At 44.5% G+C, this 22,419-nt stretch overlaps 1 protein-coding gene across 4 annotated transcripts; it reads left to right on the forward strand.

Annotated features, from left to right (window-relative positions):
• The first annotated feature begins 755 nt into the window (after window positions 1-755).
• TOPORS (TOP1 binding arginine/serine rich protein) lies at window positions 756-18,660 on the forward strand. Of its 4 annotated transcripts, XR_003538428.1 has the most exons (6): window positions 756-1,131; window positions 2,814-6,258; window positions 11,226-11,355; window positions 12,099-12,238; window positions 12,487-12,488; window positions 17,805-18,660. XR_003538428.1 is itself a non-coding variant. In XM_027708885.1 (2 exons), exons 1-2 carry the CDS (start codon window positions 793-795, stop codon window positions 5,784-5,786), a joined length of 3,312 nt encoding a protein of 1,103 aa, XP_027564686.1. In that variant the 5' UTR covers window positions 756-792; the 3' UTR covers window positions 5,787-6,310. The 4 variants fall into 4 exon arrangements, 1 of the variants encoding a protein (XP_027564686.1); XR_003538427.1 differs by lacking the exon at window positions 12,487-12,488 and having other exon boundaries at window positions 17,817-18,660; XR_003538429.1 differs by lacking the exons at window positions 756-1,131; window positions 12,487-12,488 and adding an exon at window positions 2,258-2,372 and having other exon boundaries at window positions 17,817-18,660.
• Window positions 18,661-22,419: the final 3,759 nt, after the last annotated feature.

Below are 22,419 nucleotides of genomic sequence, written 5' to 3' on the forward strand. Positions count from 1 at the left end.
CTGCGGGAGTGGGGCACCTGTTGAGAACTGTGTTTGCTCCTGAGCAGGAAGCTGGACAGCTGGTGCGTGGGAATGAGTAAAATGGCTCAGGATATGGGGCAGGGTTATCACACGAACAGAAGGGCTGTGCTGGTACTCTGGGGATCTGTGAGTTACGTGTGCTTTTGCGAACGTCAATCCATACTGGCTGCAGAAAAGGGACGTGGCTGGCTGTGCTCACGTTCTACAGGAGTCCTAGTATTTAATACATGTAAGTGCTGCGGGAGGCAGTGCCTCATCTGGGAGGTAGCCTGCAGAGCTGGCCTTGTCTATGCTTTTGCCTTTTTACCTCTCTCACAGGTAAAAATCAGTAAGATGAGGTCCTCTCCTAAGAACTGTTTATCCTTTATTTACGTCTTCTTTCCTAAGTGCTATTTATGCTTTATTTGCCCGGCAGACTACAGGGCTCCTCCAGCCTTCAATGAACTACTCTGCACCCTCGGAGACAACACCAAGCTCCCGTGGCCAGGGCTCAGGGCAGTCCCTGAGCCAGGAAGCCGCTGTCCCGCTGCCCGTGGAGAACGAAGCCCCAAGAGAGCATCACCACGGCAGCCAGCGCCCGCGGGACACAGCGCATTGCGCGCTGGCAGCGGCACTGCCGGGAGTCCCCCCACGCTTTTATCCACCAGCGTCCGCTGCCTCCACCGAGAGGTGCTCCCAGCCCTGCTTCCCCCGGGCACAGGGCAGGGTATCTGCCCTCGGCCGCTGCCCCCGCCCGCCCCCGGTCTCGCCCCAGGCGGCACAGGGCGCCCGATGCCTCCACCCGGCGGCGCCATCGCAGCCCCACCCCGGGCTGCGCTCAGCGCAGGCTCCTCCCCCGGAAACGTCATCGCCAGGCGCGGATATGACGCGGCGGCGGCAGCGCCTCTGTCCCGGCAGGGCTCGGCGCTGCTCCGCGGCTCGGCGGGAGCAGTTCCCGTGGCAACGCCGCCCATGGCGGACCCGTCCCGGCGCCTGGCGGAGGCCGCCCGCCGCCGCCGCCCTCCGGGGGAGGAGCGGCGGGAGCCTCCTGGCGCCGGGCGCTGCCGGACGCGCCACAGGCTGAAGACGGCCGCGGCACTGACCCGTCTGGGGAGCGAGGGACCGGCGGCGGTGAGTGCGGGCCTGGGGCGGGCGGGAACGCCGGGCCCTTCGTGGAGCTGGCCAGGGGCGTCCCGAGGGGAGGGAGCGGGCGGGGAGCGGTCCCGCAGCGGCCCCGGCGGTGCCCCCAGCCCGTTAAACCCCGCGGGACGCGGGCCCCTTTGTGACGCCCCGTGGGCGCTCCCGGGGTAGCCGCCGCGCCCGTGTCCCTGCGCTGGTGCTCCCCCGGCCCCCGCGTGTCCGGTCGTGTGTCCCCCTGGCCTACACGGCGCTCTTCGTGCCCGGTGTCCCGCCGGCGGGGAACTCCTGCTCCCGGACTTGCTGCTAAATGCGGGCTGATCAGTTTGGAAGTAGCGTGGCGACTATTCCCGCTGAATTATAATGCCTTAGAATAACGCCAATGCCTAAAATAATTTTTGAGTGGATAGATTTTTTTTTTTTACCCACGGTTGACGTGTGTGGTGGTTTAGCCTCAGCCAGCAGCCTAGCCCCACGCAGCTACTCACTCACTCCCCAACCAGTGGGATGGGGGAGAGAATTGGAGAAGAAAAAGCCAGAAAACTCATGGGTAAAGGCAGTTTAATAGAGAAAGCAAAAGCTGGGCACACACATAAAACAAACCAAGGAGATTTTGTTCACTTCATCCACGGGTGGGCAGATGTTCAGCCACCTCCAGGAGAGCAGGGCCCTGTCATGCATAACAATGACTTGGGACAGCAAACACTCTGAATATCCCTCTCCTTCCTCTTTCTTCCCTCCACTTTATATACCGAGCATGATGTCATGTGGTCTGGAATATCCCTTTGATCAGTTTGGGTCACCTGTCCTGGCTGTGTCTCCTCCCAATGTTCCATGCATCCCCACCTTCCTAGCCAGTGTGATAGTGCAAAAAGTAGAGAAAGCTTTGGCTCTGTATAAGCACTGCTCAGCAGTAATAAAACATCTCGATATTATTAACCCTATATTCAGCACAAATTCAGAACACAGCCCTGCACTAGTCACTGTGAAGGAAGTTGACTACCCCAGCCAAAACCAGCACGACAACCTGATTAGATACAAAGGCAGTGTGTACCTGAGGATGGATTTAGGAATGACACCTGGCTGTTTCTGCTTCAGTCTTAAATACTTATTTTGGCAGGAACACATCCCTGAAGGTTGTCTAATCCAACAAGCTGTGTGTAGTGCAGCATGAGTGCCCAACAAAAGAGGGGCAGAGCGTTCAGCAGCAGGACAGGTCCAGCAGAACTTGGAAGGTGATAATATAGCTCAAGTGCAATTACTTGTTTTGACTGGTTTCTCTTAAAGTACAGAACTAACTGTTCTCATATTTGTCATACATAAATACTAGTCTTTTGGAGCTGTGTTTTGGAGGATACGATGTAAATCATAAACCTACTGACCGCATTGAAGCAGTTATTTAAGAATGGGGAAGAAGACAGTCCTGCCTGTTACCTTCATATATTCCAGTATGATTCAAGTGCTCTTTAAAACTTGCAGCACTGAAGAGCTAGATCTCACTGTGAAGAGAAGCCTGACAAAGTAGTTAGGTCATGCTGCCTCTTTGTTCAGCATTTCCTTAGAGCTACTACTGGGTTTTGCAACCTTAGAAGTGATTATTATGGATTTTCACATCTAGACGGTAAGATTTTTGCCTCTCTGTCATATCAATCATCTTTTATCTCTGTCTTTTCTAGAACATGACTTCAGTAGATAAAGAGTTTGCAGAAGACAGCAACTTTGCACCAAAAGCTAGCACCAGCAAGCTGCCAAAAGATGCATCTCCTGACTCCAAATGCCCCATCTGCCTGGATAGATTTGACAATGTTGCGTATCTAGATCGCTGCTTGCATAGGTTCTGCTTCCGCTGTGTCCAGGAGTGGTCAAAAAACAAAGCAGAGTGCCCCCTCTGCAAGCAACCATTTTTTTCCATTTTCCATACAATTCGTGCTGAAGATGACTTTAAGGAGTATGTTCTCAGCCCTTTAGAAAATAGTTCTTTTGCCAGCCCTGATGGCCGGAGATTTCGTTACCGTACTACCTTAACAAGGGAACGCCGCAATCGCAGTTCCCCTTCCCGAAGGATGCTGTCCCCTCCAGATAACGGGATGTTGTTTGAAGGGTTGTCGAGCGAACCAGTGCGTCACAGACACAGAGAGATTCATCAGATGATGAGGAGGTTGGCCTCAAGGAGACAGGCTAGCGCAGAGGGCAGATCTCTGCGGCAGATTCAGGAGGAGGACATGATCAGTTTCCGCAGAGCCCTGTACCGTACTGGTGTGCGTATCCGCAGCATTCAGGATGGTGGCCGCTATCGAGACATCTCAGCAGAGTTTTTCCGCCGCAACCCTGCCTGCCTTCACCGGTTGGTTCCTTGGTTGAAGCGAGAACTTACAGTCCTGTTTGGTGCCCATGGATCTTTGATTAATATTGTACAGCACATAATCATGAGTAACGTGACTAGGTATGATCTTGAAAGTCAGGCCTTTGCTGATGATTTAAAGCCATTTTTGCTGAATAGGACAGAGCACTTCCTGCATGAATTCATCAGTTTTGCTCGTTGTCCTTTTAACTTAGAAGCATACGATCAACATGCCAATTATGATTGTCCTGCACCATCATATGAGGAAGGAAGCCATTCAGACTCATCAATTATTACAATATCTCCAGATGTGGCATATTCTCAAGGGCCAGATAACAGTTCGTCTGTGCCTGGTCTTGGTCAGGCCCCTTGGGATGATGAAACTCCAGGGCCTTCCTATTCTGTTTCAGAAGAGGTTCGTGCAACCATAGCTTCTCCTCTGGAGTCATCAGAAAGTTCTGATGAGGACTCTGCTACAGGGAGTCAAAGAACCAAACTGCAGACTCAGTTACAGGCTAATGTTGACTCAAATGACAGTGGCTCTTCCTCAGACAATTGTGTCATTGTTGGGTATGTAAAGCCATTAGCTGAGAGGACACCAGAAGTGGTTGAACTGTCCTCAGACTCTGAGGAATCCATCAGGGAAGAGAAGAGGGAGGATGTCAAGAAAGAGCAGCCAGTCCAGTGTCACAGCTGGAGTGACAGTGAACGAAGCAGGAGCTTCTCACCATGTTCCCCAACGTATAAGGAAGATGCAGGTAGTTGTAGAAGCTGTTTATCTCCTACAGTTGAGAAGACAGAGTCAAAAGAAGATGAGAAGAAAAAGTGTAAGGGAAAAGATCTGCCTCCACGGGACTTGAGCTGGAGCCCCTCTCCAGGGAGTGACACAGTGTGTTCCCCTTGGAATCACAGGAAGGGAAAGTCTAGAAGCCCACAATCCTGTTCACGGAACAGTCGAGGCAGTCATGGCCATCGGTCTAGGAGGGAGCACCATAGCAAAAGCCAACTTAAAAGGAGACAATCAAGAAGCAGAGATAGTAGCAAACACAGGAGCAAAAGAAGCAGTAGAAGGTCGAGGGCTCGTGACAACAGAGCCTCTCTGAAAAGCCAGAGGGGCTCTCTGAGTGGTGAGAGCACTCCATCCAGAGAAGTAAGCAGATCACGATCACGTAGCAAAGGCTACAGTAAAAGGAGATCAAGAAGTAGAGACAGTGATCGATATTATGTAAGAGACAGTTATCAAAGTAGACATCAATGGGGTTCTGCTTTCTGTAGTAGAAAGGTGTTTGGGGATAGCTATGAATCCTCCAGTAGGAGGAGGGCACGATCTAATACTCTCTATTCGAGGCAATCTGCTAGTCCAGAATACAGGATACGGTCATTTATTGAAAGGACAGACCTGCATAGCCAGAGGGGACTCCATGAGAGACACTATTACTGTTATGAAAGATGCAGGTCAAGGAGTCGGTCGAGCAACAGGTCAAGGACTCCTTCTGGAGGAACTGACAGAATGAAAAGCGAAAAGCCTGGTGGAAAAAGGAAGTACAAAACTCGCCACCTGGAGGATGCATTCATGGAGAGCACAAGTCTAGAAAGAGAAAATGTCCCCAAGAAAACTTCCTCAAAATTCAGTGATTGCTGCAAAAATGAAGATAGCCCATCAGACAATCGAGCAAGTAATGAGACAAAGCGTAAAAAAAGGAAGAAGAAGTTGAGGAGTCCAAGTGTGGAGATAGTCTACGAGGGAAAAGCAACGGACACAATGAGGCATCTTAAAAAGAAAAAGAAAAAGCATAAGAAGAAACACCGGAAACATCACATGAGTAACTCAGCACATTCTTCTCCAGTGGTGATTACAATTGATAGTGACAGTAGCAAGGAGCCAGAAGGTACTGAATGGGACAGCAGTATTACTTGGACAGGCACAACTCAGAGAAATGAGAGGGAAAATGAGTCTCCATCTTCTTTTCTGAGGACAGGATGTGAGGAAACTGGAGAAGCAGACAAAAAGTACAATATCCCTACCACAAGGGAAGAGTTAGATGGTGACATTAAAAATCCTGATGTCAAACTTCAAGGAACAGCAGCTGATCAGAGTGTTATCACAGCAGATACCAGCAGTAACACCTCTCACACAGAAACTGTAACCAGCTATGTTCAGGAAGCACCAGCAGCACCTTCCAGTCAACTATCTTCCCAAAGGATTTCCTTCCTAGAGTGTCCAGAGAGACAACCATTGATACTAAGACTGCCAAAGAGACTTATCAACAGATCCTCTTGGTTTGATTTCCGAAAAGAAAAAATGTAGCACACTTTCCACAGAACATTTCTTGAAATTGTGAATTTAACTACTTTTTTTTTCCCCCTTAAGAACTAAAATATCTGGTAGGATATCTGTCTGTTAAAAGATGTCTGGGAAATGTGTAAAACCTTTGAACGTGTATGCACTTTTGAGTCGAAGAAGATAGAGTATTGCTAGTATGTAACTTTAAAAGTTTTTTTTTGGAAGACTGTTTAGAAATTGTAATTTGATAAAGCCATCCACAGTATTTCAAAGTTTTGCTTAAACCAAATGACAGAAAAGGAGCCCAAACCAAAAGCCAGAAAATGAATCTTATGGGGATTGCTCTTCTTAGACAAGGGAAAAAATGTTTAGTTCATAAGAAATTATTCAGTCTGAATTCCAGCATCATTTCAATTTCTTTGGTTTAAGCTGATCTCTGCTGAAAAGTAGTCAGTGATTTCCACAGAGATCCTCAGAGGACTTTAGTAATTTCAAGGTAAGCTATGTCAAAATCTGAATAAAGCAATAAGACTTCTTTTCTTTTTTTTTTAAGCATATTTAATGTGTGCTATGTGTTTTGCAAACAGAGCATTTTTTTTATTCCTCTTGTTGCAGCCTTGTGTCCTGCAACTGTGCTGCTCTCAAGGAGGCTGTTTTTCCTTTTCTTTATGCCCTACCACTGCATACTTGAAGACATCTGCCTTGTCTGTAGCCTTGGCAAGAGAGCAGCTGCTCTTAATCTCCTTGCAACAGCCAATACTCACCCACCTCAGCACACCCTAGATATCCTGCTGCGTTTATGTGCAAGGCACAGGGCTCCAGCTTTGTCCCTTATGTGTGTGCACAGCAGTAGCTCTCAGGGCTGGATGAGAAAGATGCCTTCTCTCTCTCCTGTATTACTGCCTTCATGAGTTTGGTGGGTTTGACCTTGCCTGGTTGCCTGCCATATACTCTCCAAGCTTCTCCATCGCTTTCCTTTCTCCACAACATGGGGGAGAAAATAAGATAAGAATGCTGGTTTGAGATAAGGACAGGGAGATTACTCTCACTGGCCAGATAGCCTCAGGGGCAATTAATGTCTTCTATTGCCGATGGAAAATTGAGTAGGTGGATAAGAAACAAAGACAAAACTAAAACCAATTCCCCCTCCCTTCTTCTGCTCTTCACTCTTTCATTCTAGGCTCTTCTGCCTCCTCCTCTCCATCTGTGCAGAAGGATGGGTTATGGTGTTGTGGTCAGTCCATAACACTGTCTTGCTGCTCATTACCCTTTACACTGTTCCTCTGCTCTAACATGGGCCCTTTCTACAGGGGTGTAGTTTCTCAGGAACAGACTGCTGCAGCTGCCAGAAAACCTGCTCCTATGTGGGCTCCTAAGCACAGGCTGCAGCTTCTGCCAGGCAACTGCTCCTGTGTGCAATCTGCGTGGGCTGTAGCTTCCTTTGGGGCATGTCCACCTGCTCCGATGTGGGGCTCCTTCACAGGGAGCAGGTGCAGTTCTGCTCCACTGTGATCCTCCATGGGCTGAAGGGGACAGCCTCCCTCACTGTGGTCTTCATCAGCCCAGAGTGCTCAGGCTATGGTGAAGGGCTGCTGCTGCCTGACCAGTCAGCAGAGGTTGGCTGAGCCTGAGAGAGAGTCAGGAGTGATGGCAGTCAGTCCCCTCCACTCTTGCCCCTGAGAGCATCCCTGGCCTGCGGGAGTCAGACTGGTCTCTGCCTTGGGATTAGAAGATTTTGGGGAGCACAAACGTATGAAGGAGCTGGGTCACTGGCAGGCCCTGGGGCCGCATGGTGGGAACCATGGTGGCATCACCGTTATCTGTTCTGGACGGAATGTGGGGGCTCCCTTTGTTCTGCTCAGTCCCAACAGCCTCCCCAGCTTCTCCTGGGGGGGGGAAGGGGTCCAGAGGGGCTGGGGTGTCCCCGGCCCTAACGGGTGGCTCTCAGTGATTGTGGATGCATGTGCCTTTGACTGGAAGCCTTGGTCCATTCGCAGAGCTGGGGTATCCTTGGCAGTAGTGGGACTTGTCCCTTGGAGTGCTGGGATAGATGCTGTTGAGTGGGCAGGCAGGCAGGTGAAGATGTCACATTAGGTACAAGGGAGAGGTTAGATGTACAGCCCTGACAGTTGGTGATGATGTGGTTGGGAGCCTCTGGGTGAGTACAAGGGGATGGAAAACAAAGCAGATGTTGCAGTGGGTGTCTTCTTCCAGTTGCCCAGCCAGTATACCGGTGCTGAGGACTTTACAGGCAATTAGAAATCTCTGGATTGGCAGCCCTTGTCCTTATGGCAGATTTCAATTTCCTAGAGACCAGCTGAAAATGCCGCCCTCTGTGCTGTGCTGGTCTGAAAGACTCCTGAAGTTTGTGGGAGAGAACTTCTTGTCATGAGTGCTCTGGGAGACAACTAGGAAAGATGCCTTCCTAGTTATGCTGGTTGGGAATAGAAGAGGCCTGGTGGGAGATGGCATGGTCATGGCCACAGTGCTTATGAAATGGTTCTGCTTAAAAATGTCAGTGCAATGAGAAAAAAGAAGAGCAGAGTGATACAGTGGGTTTTGAGAGAGCAAACGTTACGCCACCCGGGAGTCCCCTGGGAATCTGGTCTTGAGGGCTCAGGAGCTGCATGCTGCATGGGATCTCTGCAAGCACTGGAAAAGAGCAAGCTGTCAAAAGCATTATCAGTACTTCAAGGAGACATTTCCACTGTAGGTAAACTTCATCTGTTTGTTTTTCGTGACATGCATTACTAGGAAATTGTCATTAAAATGTGAAGGGTTATTTTCTGTGTATAGGGCAGTGAACACAATTAAGGAGAACGAGTCTGCCACAAGCAGCCGTTGCTTTCCAGTGCTGCTTTGTGTAAACTAGCTCATCACTCCTGCTGCACCTACCTGCAAAGTGGGAGTAAGCAGGTCGACTCACAGTGTCAGCTGCTGTTAAGCAATTTACTTCTGCTGAAGAGAACTGTTTTGGTTTAACCCCAGCTGTGGCAACTAAGTACCAGACAGCTGCTCGCTCACTTCCCCCTTCCCTGATGGATTGGGAAGGAGAATCCAGTTTAAAAATAAAAGTGAACCTTTTTGGTTGAGTTAAGAACAGTTTAATAATTGAAACAAAGTAAAATGTAATAGTAACAAAAAGGAGAGAGAGAGAACCCAAGAGAAACAAGTGATGCACAATAAAATTGCTCACCAGCTTCTGGCCAATGCCATACTCAGAAAGGCCCTCTTCTGGGTAACTCCCGCAGTTTATATACTAGGCATAACATTCTATTGTGTGGGATATCCCTTTGGTCCATTTGGGTCAGCTGCCCCAGATATGCTTCTGTCCATCTTTTTGTGTACTTAACAGCAGAACACGAGACACTGAGCGGTCCTTGACTCAGGGTAACCACTGCTTAGCAACAGCCAAAACATCAGTGTGTCGTCAACATTATTATCCTATTGGATTGAAAACATAGCACTGTACTGCTACTAAGAAAAAAATTACCTCTATCCTAGCCAAAACCAGAATGAGGACTGAGATGCATTAATCAGCTCTGGGTAGGAATGAGATGCATCAAACCTCTTCCAGAGTTCACCTGGCATAATTTTGTAGTCTTAGACCAGAAGACTTCTGTCAGCAATGGTGCTGGATTTAGTGACCCACATAACTTTGTCTGGAGCTGTTTGACTTTCTGTGGATATTCTGCCTAGTTTCCAGGTCCCTTTTGAGGTGTCTTATCTGCCAGCCCTGTGGTACCATGAAATTTCAGGAGAGATATGAGAGCATATAAACCCACCAGGGTTGTCTCCTGCTCTGCATGCATGTACAGCACATGGAACTAGGACCTTGTTTGAGGTTCATCCTATAAGGAATAGATAATAACCCAGGGTACACTGCACAGGGCTCTCCCCCTTTAGCATCTGCTTGCTGTGCTTCAAATGAGTTCTTAAAGTTCATCTCATTGGAGTGAAATTCTATGAGGAAGAAACATGAGGCAGTGTATATTCCTGTCTCCAAATTGGACTGGAATCCAAAGGCTGGCTGCAGAAAATGCTGCTTCTGCTGGTGTTCATATCTGTTGAACATCAGTTGATAGATCAGTCATCAGCAGTGTCAGAGATGGTCGGTGCCTCAGTTTTTAGACATTTCAAGTGTCACTCCCCAGCAGGCTGAGACTGCAATTCAGTAGGTTTCACAGCCTTTACTATGGCATGACAGAAGACCTGAAAACGACCCAAGCCTAGCTAGGCAACCTGCTCATGTACATTTTCAGTGGTCTCCAGAAGGGCAACTAAATTAACTGAAGGAAACCTTCTGAATTAGCAAGAGTTGTTGGAAAGTAGAGGACAAAGTAGTCCTCTATGGGATGCTCTGGAATGCTTAGTTCTAAAGAATTTTTTGCACAAGATGTAAAATGACCCAGTACACATCCAAGTTACTCTTCAGTCCTGATGAATAATGTGAACCAGTGTGTGTGGCAATATTACCATTTTTCTTTGGAACACCTGTAGCCCTTAGAGGTCAGGCATCCAGTGAGTTATGCACAGAACAAGCCACAACTAGGTGACAAGCTACTGTCAAGGCATTGAGATGAAAATGAAGTACATAGGGGCAAAGAGGTGCAGAGCTGTGAAATAACTTAAGATAATTCACCTGGTGAAGCGTAGCTGGGACGGTAACAGTTTGATTCTCAGCCACCTACATGAATCAGATCGCATGGCTCATTCAAACCACAGGGATTTGTGCCTTGAAGTCATAGTAATTTCTCCTCCATTAGCTGAAGAGAAAAAATAAATGTATGTGTGTGTGTATGTGTGTACACACATGCATGCATTATATGTTTTTGGGGAGAGAGGGAGAGAGAGAGAAGGGGAGAGAGCAGGAGTAAGCTGACAGATGCCTGTTGTACCGTGGAAGAGGAGAGCAGAAAAGCAAAGGCAAATATTGTGCACCTCCTGCATGCACTTCTGTTTCTTTTTTGGATATATGAGAAAGACATGAAAGAAAGGGAAAAAACCCAAAACAACATACCACTGAATGGGCTAGTGCCATGCAAGATTTATGAACTGCTAAATTTAGAAAAGTCATTTTACTGTTGCTGGTGCATTGCAGGCTCTTGTGCATGAGTCAATAAGAGAAAACCAAGTCACTTCCTCTCTGAAAGCATGTAGAGGTAACATAAAATATATTCCATTAGTCTTTTCAACCACTGAATTTACTCTGGATAAACAAAGCATGTATCAAATGATATGCCCTAGAAGGGTAATCAGCCTTATAAAATGCTTCACAGCTCTGCATTTCTCATTATTGTATTGCAAATAGTTTTCTGAATGGAAAAACTGTTCAAGCAGAATGTTAAACTGCATTTGTCATTTTCTTGCACAGACCAGGCAGCAGCCTGCTGGATCTCAAAATGTGTGGTCATTATGAAGCTTGTATTGAACTGTTAACCTTTTTTTGCTCCTTTTTCTCAGGTGGTGTTCCTTTGTGATTGGTAATTTCCAGCATTCCTGCTTCAGTTGTCACAGGTGAAAACTCAGCAGGAATCACACAGATAATTAAATATCGTGGATCATCACAAGCTCGTGATCAATCTGTCTTCAGGTACTCTACAGGCAACCTCTACTGCTTTACCTATAATCGTAGATGTTTTTTCATGGGAGCCAGCTGTTCTCCAGATCACATGATAAGGATCAATACAGAAGAAACCAGTAATTTTAGACTGAGGCGTTAATGAGTGGAAATAGATTTCATCAATCTCATTGTATTGTTTATTTTTTTCAAGAACAAAAAAGGAAATTTCTATGGTTCATTTTTCGTGGCAAGTTGATGCAGAAATAACTCACTAAGGCTCTGACTTTTGCTATGAAGTGGGTCATAGTAAAACAATTAGATTAAATTATCCCTTTCAGGCAAAGAACAAAAAAAAAGGGGAAAATAAAGCTATGAAGATAAAGAGTTCAGCAACAAAGGAAAACCTCATGTTGTTTAATATCACAGTCTTTTGTGCAGGCATCTCAATTTCAGAGTGTGAGAGATTTATTACAGGGTGATCGTTACACATTAGGTGCCATTGCTCACTTTAAAACTAATGCAACAATTCCAGCACTCTGAAGTATGATTAAAGACCACCTTTTTTTTTAATTTTCATTCCATATTTTCTAGTGTTATAATGTGAGCTTTGGTATTTACTGTCAGATTTATAGGGCTGTACTTTATGATACCTTTTGGTTGGCTAAACTAGGTTGGAGTGATTATCCCGGGAATATGAATAATCCTTGTTTTAACATGCCGAAATGTGTGCTATAGTCAGAAATTAATTGCATTATTGCTCTCTTTTTGCACAGGCTTATTGATTGCTACAGAGCAGTGGTGGAAAACAATACTGGTGTACAATTCAAAGGAAAACAGCCGGCACCACAACAAAGATTGCCAAAGAACAAATCGATGTCACAAAATACCCTTACCATGTCCTATAGTGAAACAGGTGAATAATGATGCCATCTCCTACACAGCACTGAGCAGACATGTTGAAAATAGCATGCAGCATAATATCTGTGTTGTAACCACCGCTACCAGAGAGATGGTTTCTTATAAAGATGCCTCATTGTCACCAATTAGATTATCTTTATCAGTGCCACTTCCACATATATTTCCTCTAGCAATAATAATGTAATTGAAAAAAATGAAATTTAGCCTTTTCCCATGTAGAACTACTCTGTAATAGCAAATCAGTTGTTCTGACTAATTATGCTGAACCAGAGCCCTGACATCTTTAGCACACTTTCTGGGCATGCTTTTTCCTCACCCCATGTCGTCAGGCTGCTGGATTTCTAAATTCAAAGAACATATGTGTTGTCTGGAGGAAATATGGCTGAGCTGTGAGTATATAGGAGGGTGTAGAAGTAGTGTTGAGGAATATGTTTGGTGCAGGTGGCTCAATGTGCAACCTGCAGATTGAGCTCTTGGGGGAAGGAGCCCCAGCTCAAGCCCCAAGCAGGAGGTGGTGAACTGCTGACACTTTGTTTAACAAAGGGCACAGGGACCAAGGGACCAGACACTCAGAGACACAGCAGGAACCAAGAACACCTAGACTTTCCCATCCTTAGACTGTGAGGATATAAAAGCCCAGGGTTTCCCATCCTTAGACTGTGAGGGTATAAAAGCCCAGGGTTTCCTTTGTTCAGAGTCCCTTCTGAGAGGCACCAGCTCAAGGTGTTATTTTGATACTTAGTTATTGTACCATGATTAAATTATTTTAAGGATCTAGTCGCCTGTGACTCTGCTATGGGAAACCTGGGGTAGAGCTGTTAGGGAAACCTGGTCTGGCTGTGTGAGTATGGGAGATGTAGCTGGGGGATGGCCTTGGTCCCAGCTCAAGGTGAGAGTGTGACTGGCTGAGTGGCTTCTGGATGATTGGACAGAGAAGTTCCCTTAACGGTGGGAAGGAATATTTTTTTCCTTATGCACAGCATGGGACAATGAGATGAATTTGTGTACCTTTCCTTCCTAAAAAAGGTGTCCTAGGGAGCTAAAAGTTTTATAAATTTAAGTGGATTTAGGATGACCAATGGCTACCTTGGCCTATTTCCCATATTGAATGTTTATCACTTGAATACTGTGCTATTTAGTGTGATCCTAGATGGATCTGGGTGTCTAGACTTTTAGCTGAGTGGAAGTTATATACATATCATGGAAGATCTGGACTTCTTCATTAGAAGAATTGACTTGTTACAGCCATCTTTTGGCATCCCAGAGTTTGAGATAAAGAATAGAGACCAGCAGCAAAGCTCAACTTCTTGCCAGGAGGTCGTAGGCTCTTCTGCAAGTTCCATGTACATAGAGTACTTAAGTGGTGATCTTAAAAACATAAAATAACAGTTCATAGTCTAATCTCTGATGGTTCCCAGAAGTGGTCACCCAATCTCCACAGATGCTAAAATAGAATTGGTTAGCTGAGAGTAATGCAAGAATGAGGAAAATTTATGGTATTGTGGGCATCTGCAGCACAAGAGCATCCCAAACCAGCATTATAAAATGCAAATAGCTGAATAACTGTTGCAAGATACATCACCCTGCCTGGGCTGTTTGGTTTTAGTAGTGTTTTGTAGCTAAAACCCACGTATAGTTTCGTAGATGCATTTGTTTACACTTAATCAAGGTTTTCCTGAAGGGACAGTGGAGGTCTTGCATGGAGCATCTTCTTCCCTGTTGAAACATCATAAAGAAGCTCAAAAATAATAAATTTTACCAATTATTAGCAGCATCTCTACAAATACCTAAGAGCTATAGAGGTGACATTTTCCCTCTGCTCTCTCTTCCCTTATTTATTAATCCTTTTCTTCTTTTAGTACTTTTTCCATTTTTTTTCTGCATGTACTCTAAACTTTGATATTTGATAGATAGGGCAACATGGGCAGAGCATGAACTGTGTGAAGGTAATGTTAGAGCCCTGAGGGCATTGCATTCCAGGCTTCTCTCCTGTGTCTAGTCTATCCTCACACACTGCAGCCCTGTAGTCTGGGGTTGTGCTGCTGTGAGCAGAGGTGTTGGGGGCTGTGCTAGGGGCCTCCCCAGCACTTGGGAGCTGTGCATCAGCTTAGCCCCTCTAGTTTGTCCTTGTGCCCAAGCTGCCTGGCTCCTCTGCCAAGCAGCCAGCTGTGGGGTGAAGTCGTAGCCCCACAATTGAAGTTTGAGGTATTGCAAAAGTTAGGCTGTGTTCCATGGGAGCAGTGAAGCTAAGTAGATAGTTTCCATGGACACAGCCTTGAGTTGCAAAGAGTTCAAGGTTAAGACTGTTTGATAATGTGCAGGTGCTTTGAATTCCTGGATGTTGTGTGTGGGAAAGTAGAAGTTAGCAAGCTCTATAAAGGCTGCCTGCTGTGCTGAGCAGGCAGACATCTCGTCTTACCACCTTTACGTGTCGTGTGTCTTTCTTACCCCACGGACCAAGACCCAACGACAGTTACCCCACGACAGCCAGCTCTTGCTGATTGACAGTATTTCGTGGAGATGCAAACTGGTTGATCTTCCAGTTACCTGGTTGATCTTCCAGTTACCTGAGCTTTGTGCTACCTGCCTTGAGTCTGACTGTGTCCTGCTTGAGTTCCAGCTCCTGAAGTACTATATTGTCAGTGCTGCTAAACATTGGCTTAACAGGAGAAGCTGGAATATTGTCATAAGAAGGTTTTGTGTCAGCCCTGCTATGCTTTCAGGTTGTTATTCTGTGCAGCCCTCGACTAAAATGGCCAGGGAAGCAAATGTCTCCACAATGGTGGATAATTGAAAGGCCTTTTTCTTTGAATTGTGTGGAATTTCATAGCATTTTTGTAAGTAATTTTCTTCTCTTTTAATGTCTTGTGTGATGTTTGCACAGCACAAGATAAAAATGTCTCCTCTGTCCTCACACCTCCTTCTGCTGGATGGACACAGACACAGGGGCTTGATTACCTTTATATGTAGTTTTTATCTCCATCTCCTCCTCTTAAGCCTTCTTATGTTTCTTGGTTCCAGTACAGCCTCTGCATGATTAACTGATCCATCTTCATTGGGTTTCCATCTGATTAAAGTATTGTCCCAGTATATAAATACACTGCTTACTGGACAATAGCATTTTAAGAAGTATTACATATTGCACACTCTGGATTTATAATAGCTGCTTTTTATTACCAGCCGTATTAATCTTTAATCTGTTTGGCTGCTTTTCTTTCAGGAACGCAAGAAACAGATCTGAGAATTTTATCTCCAGTACAGTTTTGATCTTCTTGCTTCCAGTCTGTGGTTATTATTTGTGCAGTCTGGGTATGTGACTAGCGAATTCTGGTGAACTAGTTGTTTGGGATATTGTAGATGGCTTTCAAATACACTCTGTATGCCTTGGAGTGTACTGGTGTGCACATTACCAAGCCTTTCTAGGAGTATTTTGATTTTTGACTCAGGTCTTCATGGTTGTGAACTAGTGACTGGTGAATGCTTTGTCTTTTGATTGTGCAGAAGTCATGAACAGAGCCAGCCAGAGGCTGGCAATTCTGTTTCCCAGCAAGAAGTTTCCAAGTTTGGGTTTTCCACATATTTGAGCAAAATAGTGACTTTTTGCAAGGCCTTCATCTGTCTGAACTCTTCAGCTGTGCAGCGATGCAGAAGCACCTCTTCTTTTGCCAAAGGGGTACGTATCTAATACTAAAATGTTTTTTTTCCTGGTCTGTCTAAGCCTCCATGAGAAATGTCTGGACAATGCTCTCAAACACATGCTGTGATTCTTGGGGTTGTCTTGTGCAGGGCCAGGAGCTGTACTCAATAATACTTGTAGGTCCCTTCCAACTCAGGATATTCTATGATTCTGTGACTTCCAAATCCACATCTCACAGCCCAGGAAAGGAGAAAGGTGATGTGATTTCTCAGCTAAGCCGTGACAGCCTGCATTCAGGAGGAGAGGCTGGGAGACTGATTTTTAACAGGGACTCAGTGGCACCATCTCCAGTCCAGCCCTGATTCAAGCTGCCAGTCAGCCTGGACTGAGTCAGGAAGAAACTCTCATCCCAAATTTCTTGCATGCAAGCAATTAAGTTCATGTCTTCCCCTAAGGTTTTCCATGGGATTATAAAGCTATGGCTTTGCCTCCTCCCTCAAGACTGCATCTCTGCTTACATCGCAGCTTTTCTGAAACTTGAATTACTCTGAAAATAGTCTTTCTAGTTCTGATCACTCTTAAAAATGTAAACAAGCAAGAGTGTCATCTGTTGAAACAAAAGTCAGTCAGCCAGCCTTTGCTTCTCAGCTTTTGCTGCCCTATCTGTTACGCCTGTCACAACAAGTTGTCAGACTGTCACAATAAATGGCACAAGTTTAGGATGTTGTCTTGTTTAGCCTTTGTATGAAATACTTTTGAGCACATTGTAGTAGAGGAGTGTAATTAAAGTATAGCAAATTAATTTGAAAGAGGGTAATAAGTTACACGGTAGTTTAAAATTGTTAAAATAGTATTTTCTCTTTAGTTTTTGGTTACTTGGAAGGACTGTAAATTGTCATAGGTTATTCCAGTTGGGAATACTGAGGAAATACATATTGATTAGAAACTTAGTGCTTGAAAGCCAATAAACTAAGAATGTGAAGATTTCACTTAGTTACTTAAATTACTAAATTGATAATTACTGCTCTTATGCAAGTTAAGATAGTGCAGCCTGCCAAGTATTCACCCCATTAGAGGAAGAAAACCTGGTGTCTGTTCCAAGAAATAAAAATGCCTAACCATTTTTAAAAATTAGTATATTTTCCATTAAGTATTCCTCTTCTATCTGATTTTCCACAGAAACCTGTCATTTTTCTTTCCCTTTTTTACATCCCGGAGTAGTCTCAGAGCAGAGATATAATTTTGATTTGAGTTCTCAGTACTCTTACAGACACTGATGTGTCTGTGGCCCTTTTTAAGGTCTGTCACCATCTATCTGACCCTCTGTGTCACCTAACTCTTGTTGCCATCCCTTGTGCATTTTGACATCACTCAGCACTGTCAGAATCAAACTCTTCTAAAACTATACTGTTCAAACCCACCTTCATCTCCCAAACCATCACCGTCAGCAGCACAAGCCACTTGTCATTTAGATCTATGACCTTGGTCAGCCTCGATCCCTCCTCATCTTGAACCATAGTTACCTCTTGTTCCAGACAAATGCTTTCAGAGGGACTATCCTTTCCTTTACTATGTGCTGAGGACTTCCCATCCATGTCCTTGGGTTTCTCTGTCTTGACTTCTTTATACAAAGACACAGATATTCACAGAGCTCTGTGGCTGTGCATTGTGTCCAAGCAGTGTTCAGAGCTCCCATGAAATCTCCTGTTTCCTTCTTCCCTATTAGTTTTCTCTATTAGTCTTTTCCCCACTCCTTACTTTCTTCCTACGTCCAGCACTACCAAATATATAGACATGACAAGGCAGAATAGCAATCTAAATGTTTAGATTATAATTTTTTACATTAAATTAAATTTAATCTTTGCATATATTTCCCTTCTGTGTTTTGGGTTTCTTTTTCTAATCTCTGTTATTTTTAACTAAGGTTCGTTTACAGAATTGCAGAATTGCTGTGATTTGCGGGCACCTCTGAGATCATCTAAGTGATCCATCAAAGCGTGGTCTATTGGAGCAGGTTGCCCAGGACCATGACCAGTCAGGATTTTCAAATCTCCAGGAATGAAGTCTTCAGAACCTCTCTGAGCTCAACTGCTTGACCACCCTCACCACAAAAGTGGGGTTTTTTAAAATGTTTAAGTGGTATTTATTTTGATTCAATTTGTGTTTTTTGCCTCTTTGCTCACTGGATACCCTTCTTCCTCTGTCTTCGTTACTCCTGTGTGGTTTATATACCCATGTGTACACGTATAATCCTCCCTTCATATACACCCCTCTCTCCTTCTCCAGACAGAACAATTGCAGCTCTCTGAGCCTCTCCTGACAGACAAGTTAGCTAAGTTATTGCACAAGAATTTATATAATTCTGAAATTATATTAACCCAAAGCACAGAAGATCCCTGCTCAGCCAAGCTGGCCTTCTGCCTTACCTGATTGACTTCTCATGTTTGGGAATTGCTGCTTCTGTGCCTAAACGAGGTGATGTTCGAAAAGCACTGATGGACCCCAGCACCTGCAAAAACATTTTCCCAGGGGACCTTACTTACTAATTCCCTGAGCAGCCTGAATGAAGTGTGCTCTCTTTGTGTCCAAAGTTGATGTTTTGGTGGCACTTTTCCTCCTGTCAACGGAGGTTTTAAACTTGATCACTTCAGTGGTGCGAAGGGACACCAGAGTAAGTCAAAGTCGTGTTGAAGAATGAGGGGATAACCTATCTGGATATCAGTGTTTTGGATTAAGACCCCTCTGTTTAAATAAAATTGTTACCATTTCTGAAATATGAATTGGCCTCAGTTTTCTTGGAAAATTGTTTTCTGTATTTTGTTTTCTCTCATCGCCTTTTGTCTACTACAGCCCAGTGTTTGACATTTGTATGATTTTACTGCTTTAATTATGGCTTCATTTAGACCCTGTCAGAGACCTAGAGATGGTGGGTTTCATATCCGTGTTTCTCACGTGCTGCTTGCATAGCTGTTATAATTGAAAAGAAAATACCATCATTAAGATTCACTTTACAAAGATGAAAATTACCAGGAAACCTTTTAATGAGATAAAAATTAAGCATTTTTCTCATTTTCTCTATGCATTGTCATGAAAACAAACTGAGGGACATACACACATGCCAGTCTGAAGCTGCTGTCTAAATTTGATCCAAATTTTTAATTTATTCTGGTTATTTCAAAGCTTACTTTATTGAAAATGAGAGTATAAACAATCCATGTTGGATTAAGATTGCCTCTCCGTATCTAAGCGTTTATATCTCTAAAGATTCTTATGCAAATGCAAATTAAATATCTAAAAGTGCAGATGCTCATACTCCTAAATACTATCCATTCTGTTTGCAAGAAGAGGGGAGAGCTGATCTCAAGAAAAACTATTCCTTAATCTTCCCTGAGCTGGCCAGTGTGTCATACTGTTTTTGGCTGGGCAGACTGGTCATTAGCTTTTCCGTGCAATGAAATATTTTAAGAATTGAGTGCAAAAGCTCCTTAAGTCTGCAAAGTCTGCAGTCCTGCATCTCAGTAAGGAGGAACATTGTTTTCTCAAAGAGGATCTATTTGTGTTTGACAAGATATGTGAGATTGCAAATATCTGATTTCAAAAAATGTCAAAACCTCAAGAAACGCTGTCAGTGCACTGTGAGTTTTTTCCCTATTTTGTGCCTAAGCCTGATACAAAATAGGGAGAAAACTGGTGTGTTGACAATGCTTCCTGAAGTTTTGAAGTTACCTGAAGTCAGATATTTGCAGCCTCACAAACCAAAGCCTGGTCCAAGATAAACACAGCCACCAGCCCTGTTCTTGGCTCTTACCTGGGGGAGCTGGATAGGATTACAGAGCAGTTAGTGCCTGTTCATCTGAGGAAAGACTAATGAGCTTAGCATCAGACTGGTTACTTGTTGGCTGTGCAAAACTGAGACCCAGTAAAAGCTACCAAATATTGTTTTTGATAACAGAGAAAAGCCCTCAACAGAAACATTCACTGTTAATAATTCCCCATAAGAGACTTCTGCGGCAGCTCTTGCTTGGTAGTCCTGGTGACAGAGCATCCATTACCCATGCACTGGCAGCTCCTTGTGCATGCAGGAAGCCAGCAGGAGCATAACTCTTCATGATAGTTGGTTTGCAGGGAGTTGGTAGTAATTGTGGTATTTGGCACACTACAGCACTGATCCCTCAGAGCTTCAAGAGAATAATTTCAAAGGACGTTTTGTGACATCAGATGGCCAGTGGAGAAAGAAAGAAGCATAGCAGCAATGGAACAATTCTGCTGCCATCATTGTGAGGCAGACTGAGAAAAGGAGAGAAAGGAAAATTTGTCAGCTTCAACAATACAGATTTATAAAAGCAAAACCCCAGAAAATGCCATTGCCAGCACTTCTGTTTCCTAATTAAACCTTACAATGTTCTTGAAAGCTTGTCTCATAGGTGATGACCCAAAGAAGAAGCTTAATGGTTGCAGAAATCCTTAATTTCTGCTGCCTGGTGCTCCAAATTATTTAATAACCCATATTACACTGAGAAGCAGAATCTGCTCATGTGCAAGGGAAATACCATGCTCCAAATTCTCATTATATGAGCAGCGGACCACAACAAGACTTCTAGAGGATATTAGCAAGTCTAGTTCCTTCCTTTCATAACTGTCGCTGGTAAACTTCTTTTATGTGGATTATTAGCACGTTTCTGAAAAGCCAGGCATTTCTGAAGTGTGTCAGACTGCACATTAGGAAATCTGGAAACACTGGAAATGTTTAGTAGACTGTCTCAAAGTTTTAGCAAAGGTTTAGCAAACCTTTTCAGTGAAATCTGTCCTTTGCTCAGTCATGGTAAGAGGAAGTCCTTAATGAGAATAATCAGTGGCTTAGCAGAACTCTAATGGATGGCTTCAGTTACAGTGGATTCTGTAGGAAAACCAGGATCCTAACCAGTTCCTAACAACTCTGACTGACAATGTCTTGTTAGAATTGGTTTGCTTGCTACATTCCCCTTGAAAGTCATATATGAGCTTGGAAAAATTGCTGAATTGTTTCTGCAAAATACAAAGAATTTTAACAAACTTCTGTAAAGTATAAGGACTAGTGACGTGCTACAATTTTTAAGGTTTCTAAAGCTAGTAGTAAACGGGTATGTCAGTAACTGTGTTTTTATTATTTTGTAAAATATACTACCTTTTTTTCTGTACTATTATTTTGAACATGTTATGCTGGTAAGCTGTGATGCAGAACCATTACTAGCAGGAGATTTATGCTACTTTACATCTCGGACAAACAACATAAAAATGATCTTTTGTGTGATTCACTTGGACAAGACAGGAGTTTTCTACTTGTTCAACGGCAAATTTGTGAAACATTGGGTAATGGGTGTACACAACGTGTCTTTCCCTCCCACCCCCAAAAAATGACTGCTCTAAATATCTGCATGTAGACTTTAGGAAATACCACTGGTTTTGGTGTTGGAATGAAACTAATGAAGTGGAAACTGGAGTCTTCCCTCCATGTTCTCTTACTAGCTGAAGTGCTGTTCTGCAAGATTTTGTTACAGTAGCTGCTGTCTCTGATAGGATATTCAGATGGCTGCCTTGGATAAGTCAGGCTTGACTGAGATTAGCTCAGTTGGCTAGAGCACGGTACTACTAATGCCCAGGACACAGGTTTGATCCCTATATGGGCTATCCCCTTATGAGTCAGACCGGACTTGATAATCCTAGAGGGTCCCTTCCAACTCGGAATATTCTGTGATTCTGTGACTACCAAGCAATGGCCTGATATGTAGGTATGCTTATATCCCTGAGCTCTTACCTATGTCTGTCTATGGGTGAAACTTTTTTGCCTGCTCACTCGTTTTCAGCTAAGGCAAGCAGCGCAGGCATCCTGAAATGTGGTGGAAGGGAACAACTGATTAGAGATGCCAAATTGCAACTGTGGCTACTGAATAGCAGCATCTTAACTAAGACACTTATGAAAATGCTCTTAGTTTCTGTAGGAAACACACAGAGATGCATCTCTCCAGGAAAAGCACTGGAAGGGGAAATAGATGTCTTTCCCTTTCCAGTTGCTGACCACTGTTGGCTAACCCATAAAATACATATGCCATGATCCCAGGCAGAAATTTTTGCCCTCTTTCCCATCCATCCTCTCTCCTTTGGCTTGCTCTCTTACATAGCAGAGATGTGCAGGGACACAGAGAAGCAATTTCATTTGGTCGATGCTGCTGCAGATGGAATGGCAGACAAAGCTACCTTCCCCCCCCCTGCACTAGCATCTCCCACCCAGCCTCTTAGTGTCACTCGGGGACCTGCTCAGGGTGAACTTTCACTGAGGTACAAAGGAGAGTGAGGAACCTGAGAAACAAACTGCTGTGCACAGCAGGCTCTTCCCAAGAGCAGCGCCCACTTCGGCGTGACACCTTGCATTGACATGCAGATGCATCGTCTCAGGCAGAAAGTTGTCTTTAATAGAAAATAACACATCTTCAGGGCCATTACTGCCAGTTTCAGCTCCTGTCATGTCATTTTAATTCCTGGAACTTGTTTTGCAATTAGCT

This window comes from Neopelma chrysocephalum, unplaced genomic scaffold (genome assembly GCF_003984885.1).
Source record: "Neopelma chrysocephalum unplaced genomic scaffold, ASM398488v2 Primary Assembly neopelma1_96577, whole genome shotgun sequence".
NCBI lineage: Eukaryota > Metazoa > Chordata > Aves > Passeriformes > Pipridae > Neopelma > Neopelma chrysocephalum.

Bases quoted from the DNA above. Each gene is read 5' to 3' on its own strand.
- TOPORS (XM_027708885.1), top strand. From the start codon at position 793: ATGCCTCCACCCGGCGGCGCCATCGCAGCCCCACCCCGGGCTGCGCTC. The intron at 1,132-2,813 runs GTGAGTGCGGGC...TGTCTTTTCTAG, and splicing joins GGAGCGAGGGACCGGCGGCG to AACATGACTTCAGTAGATAA.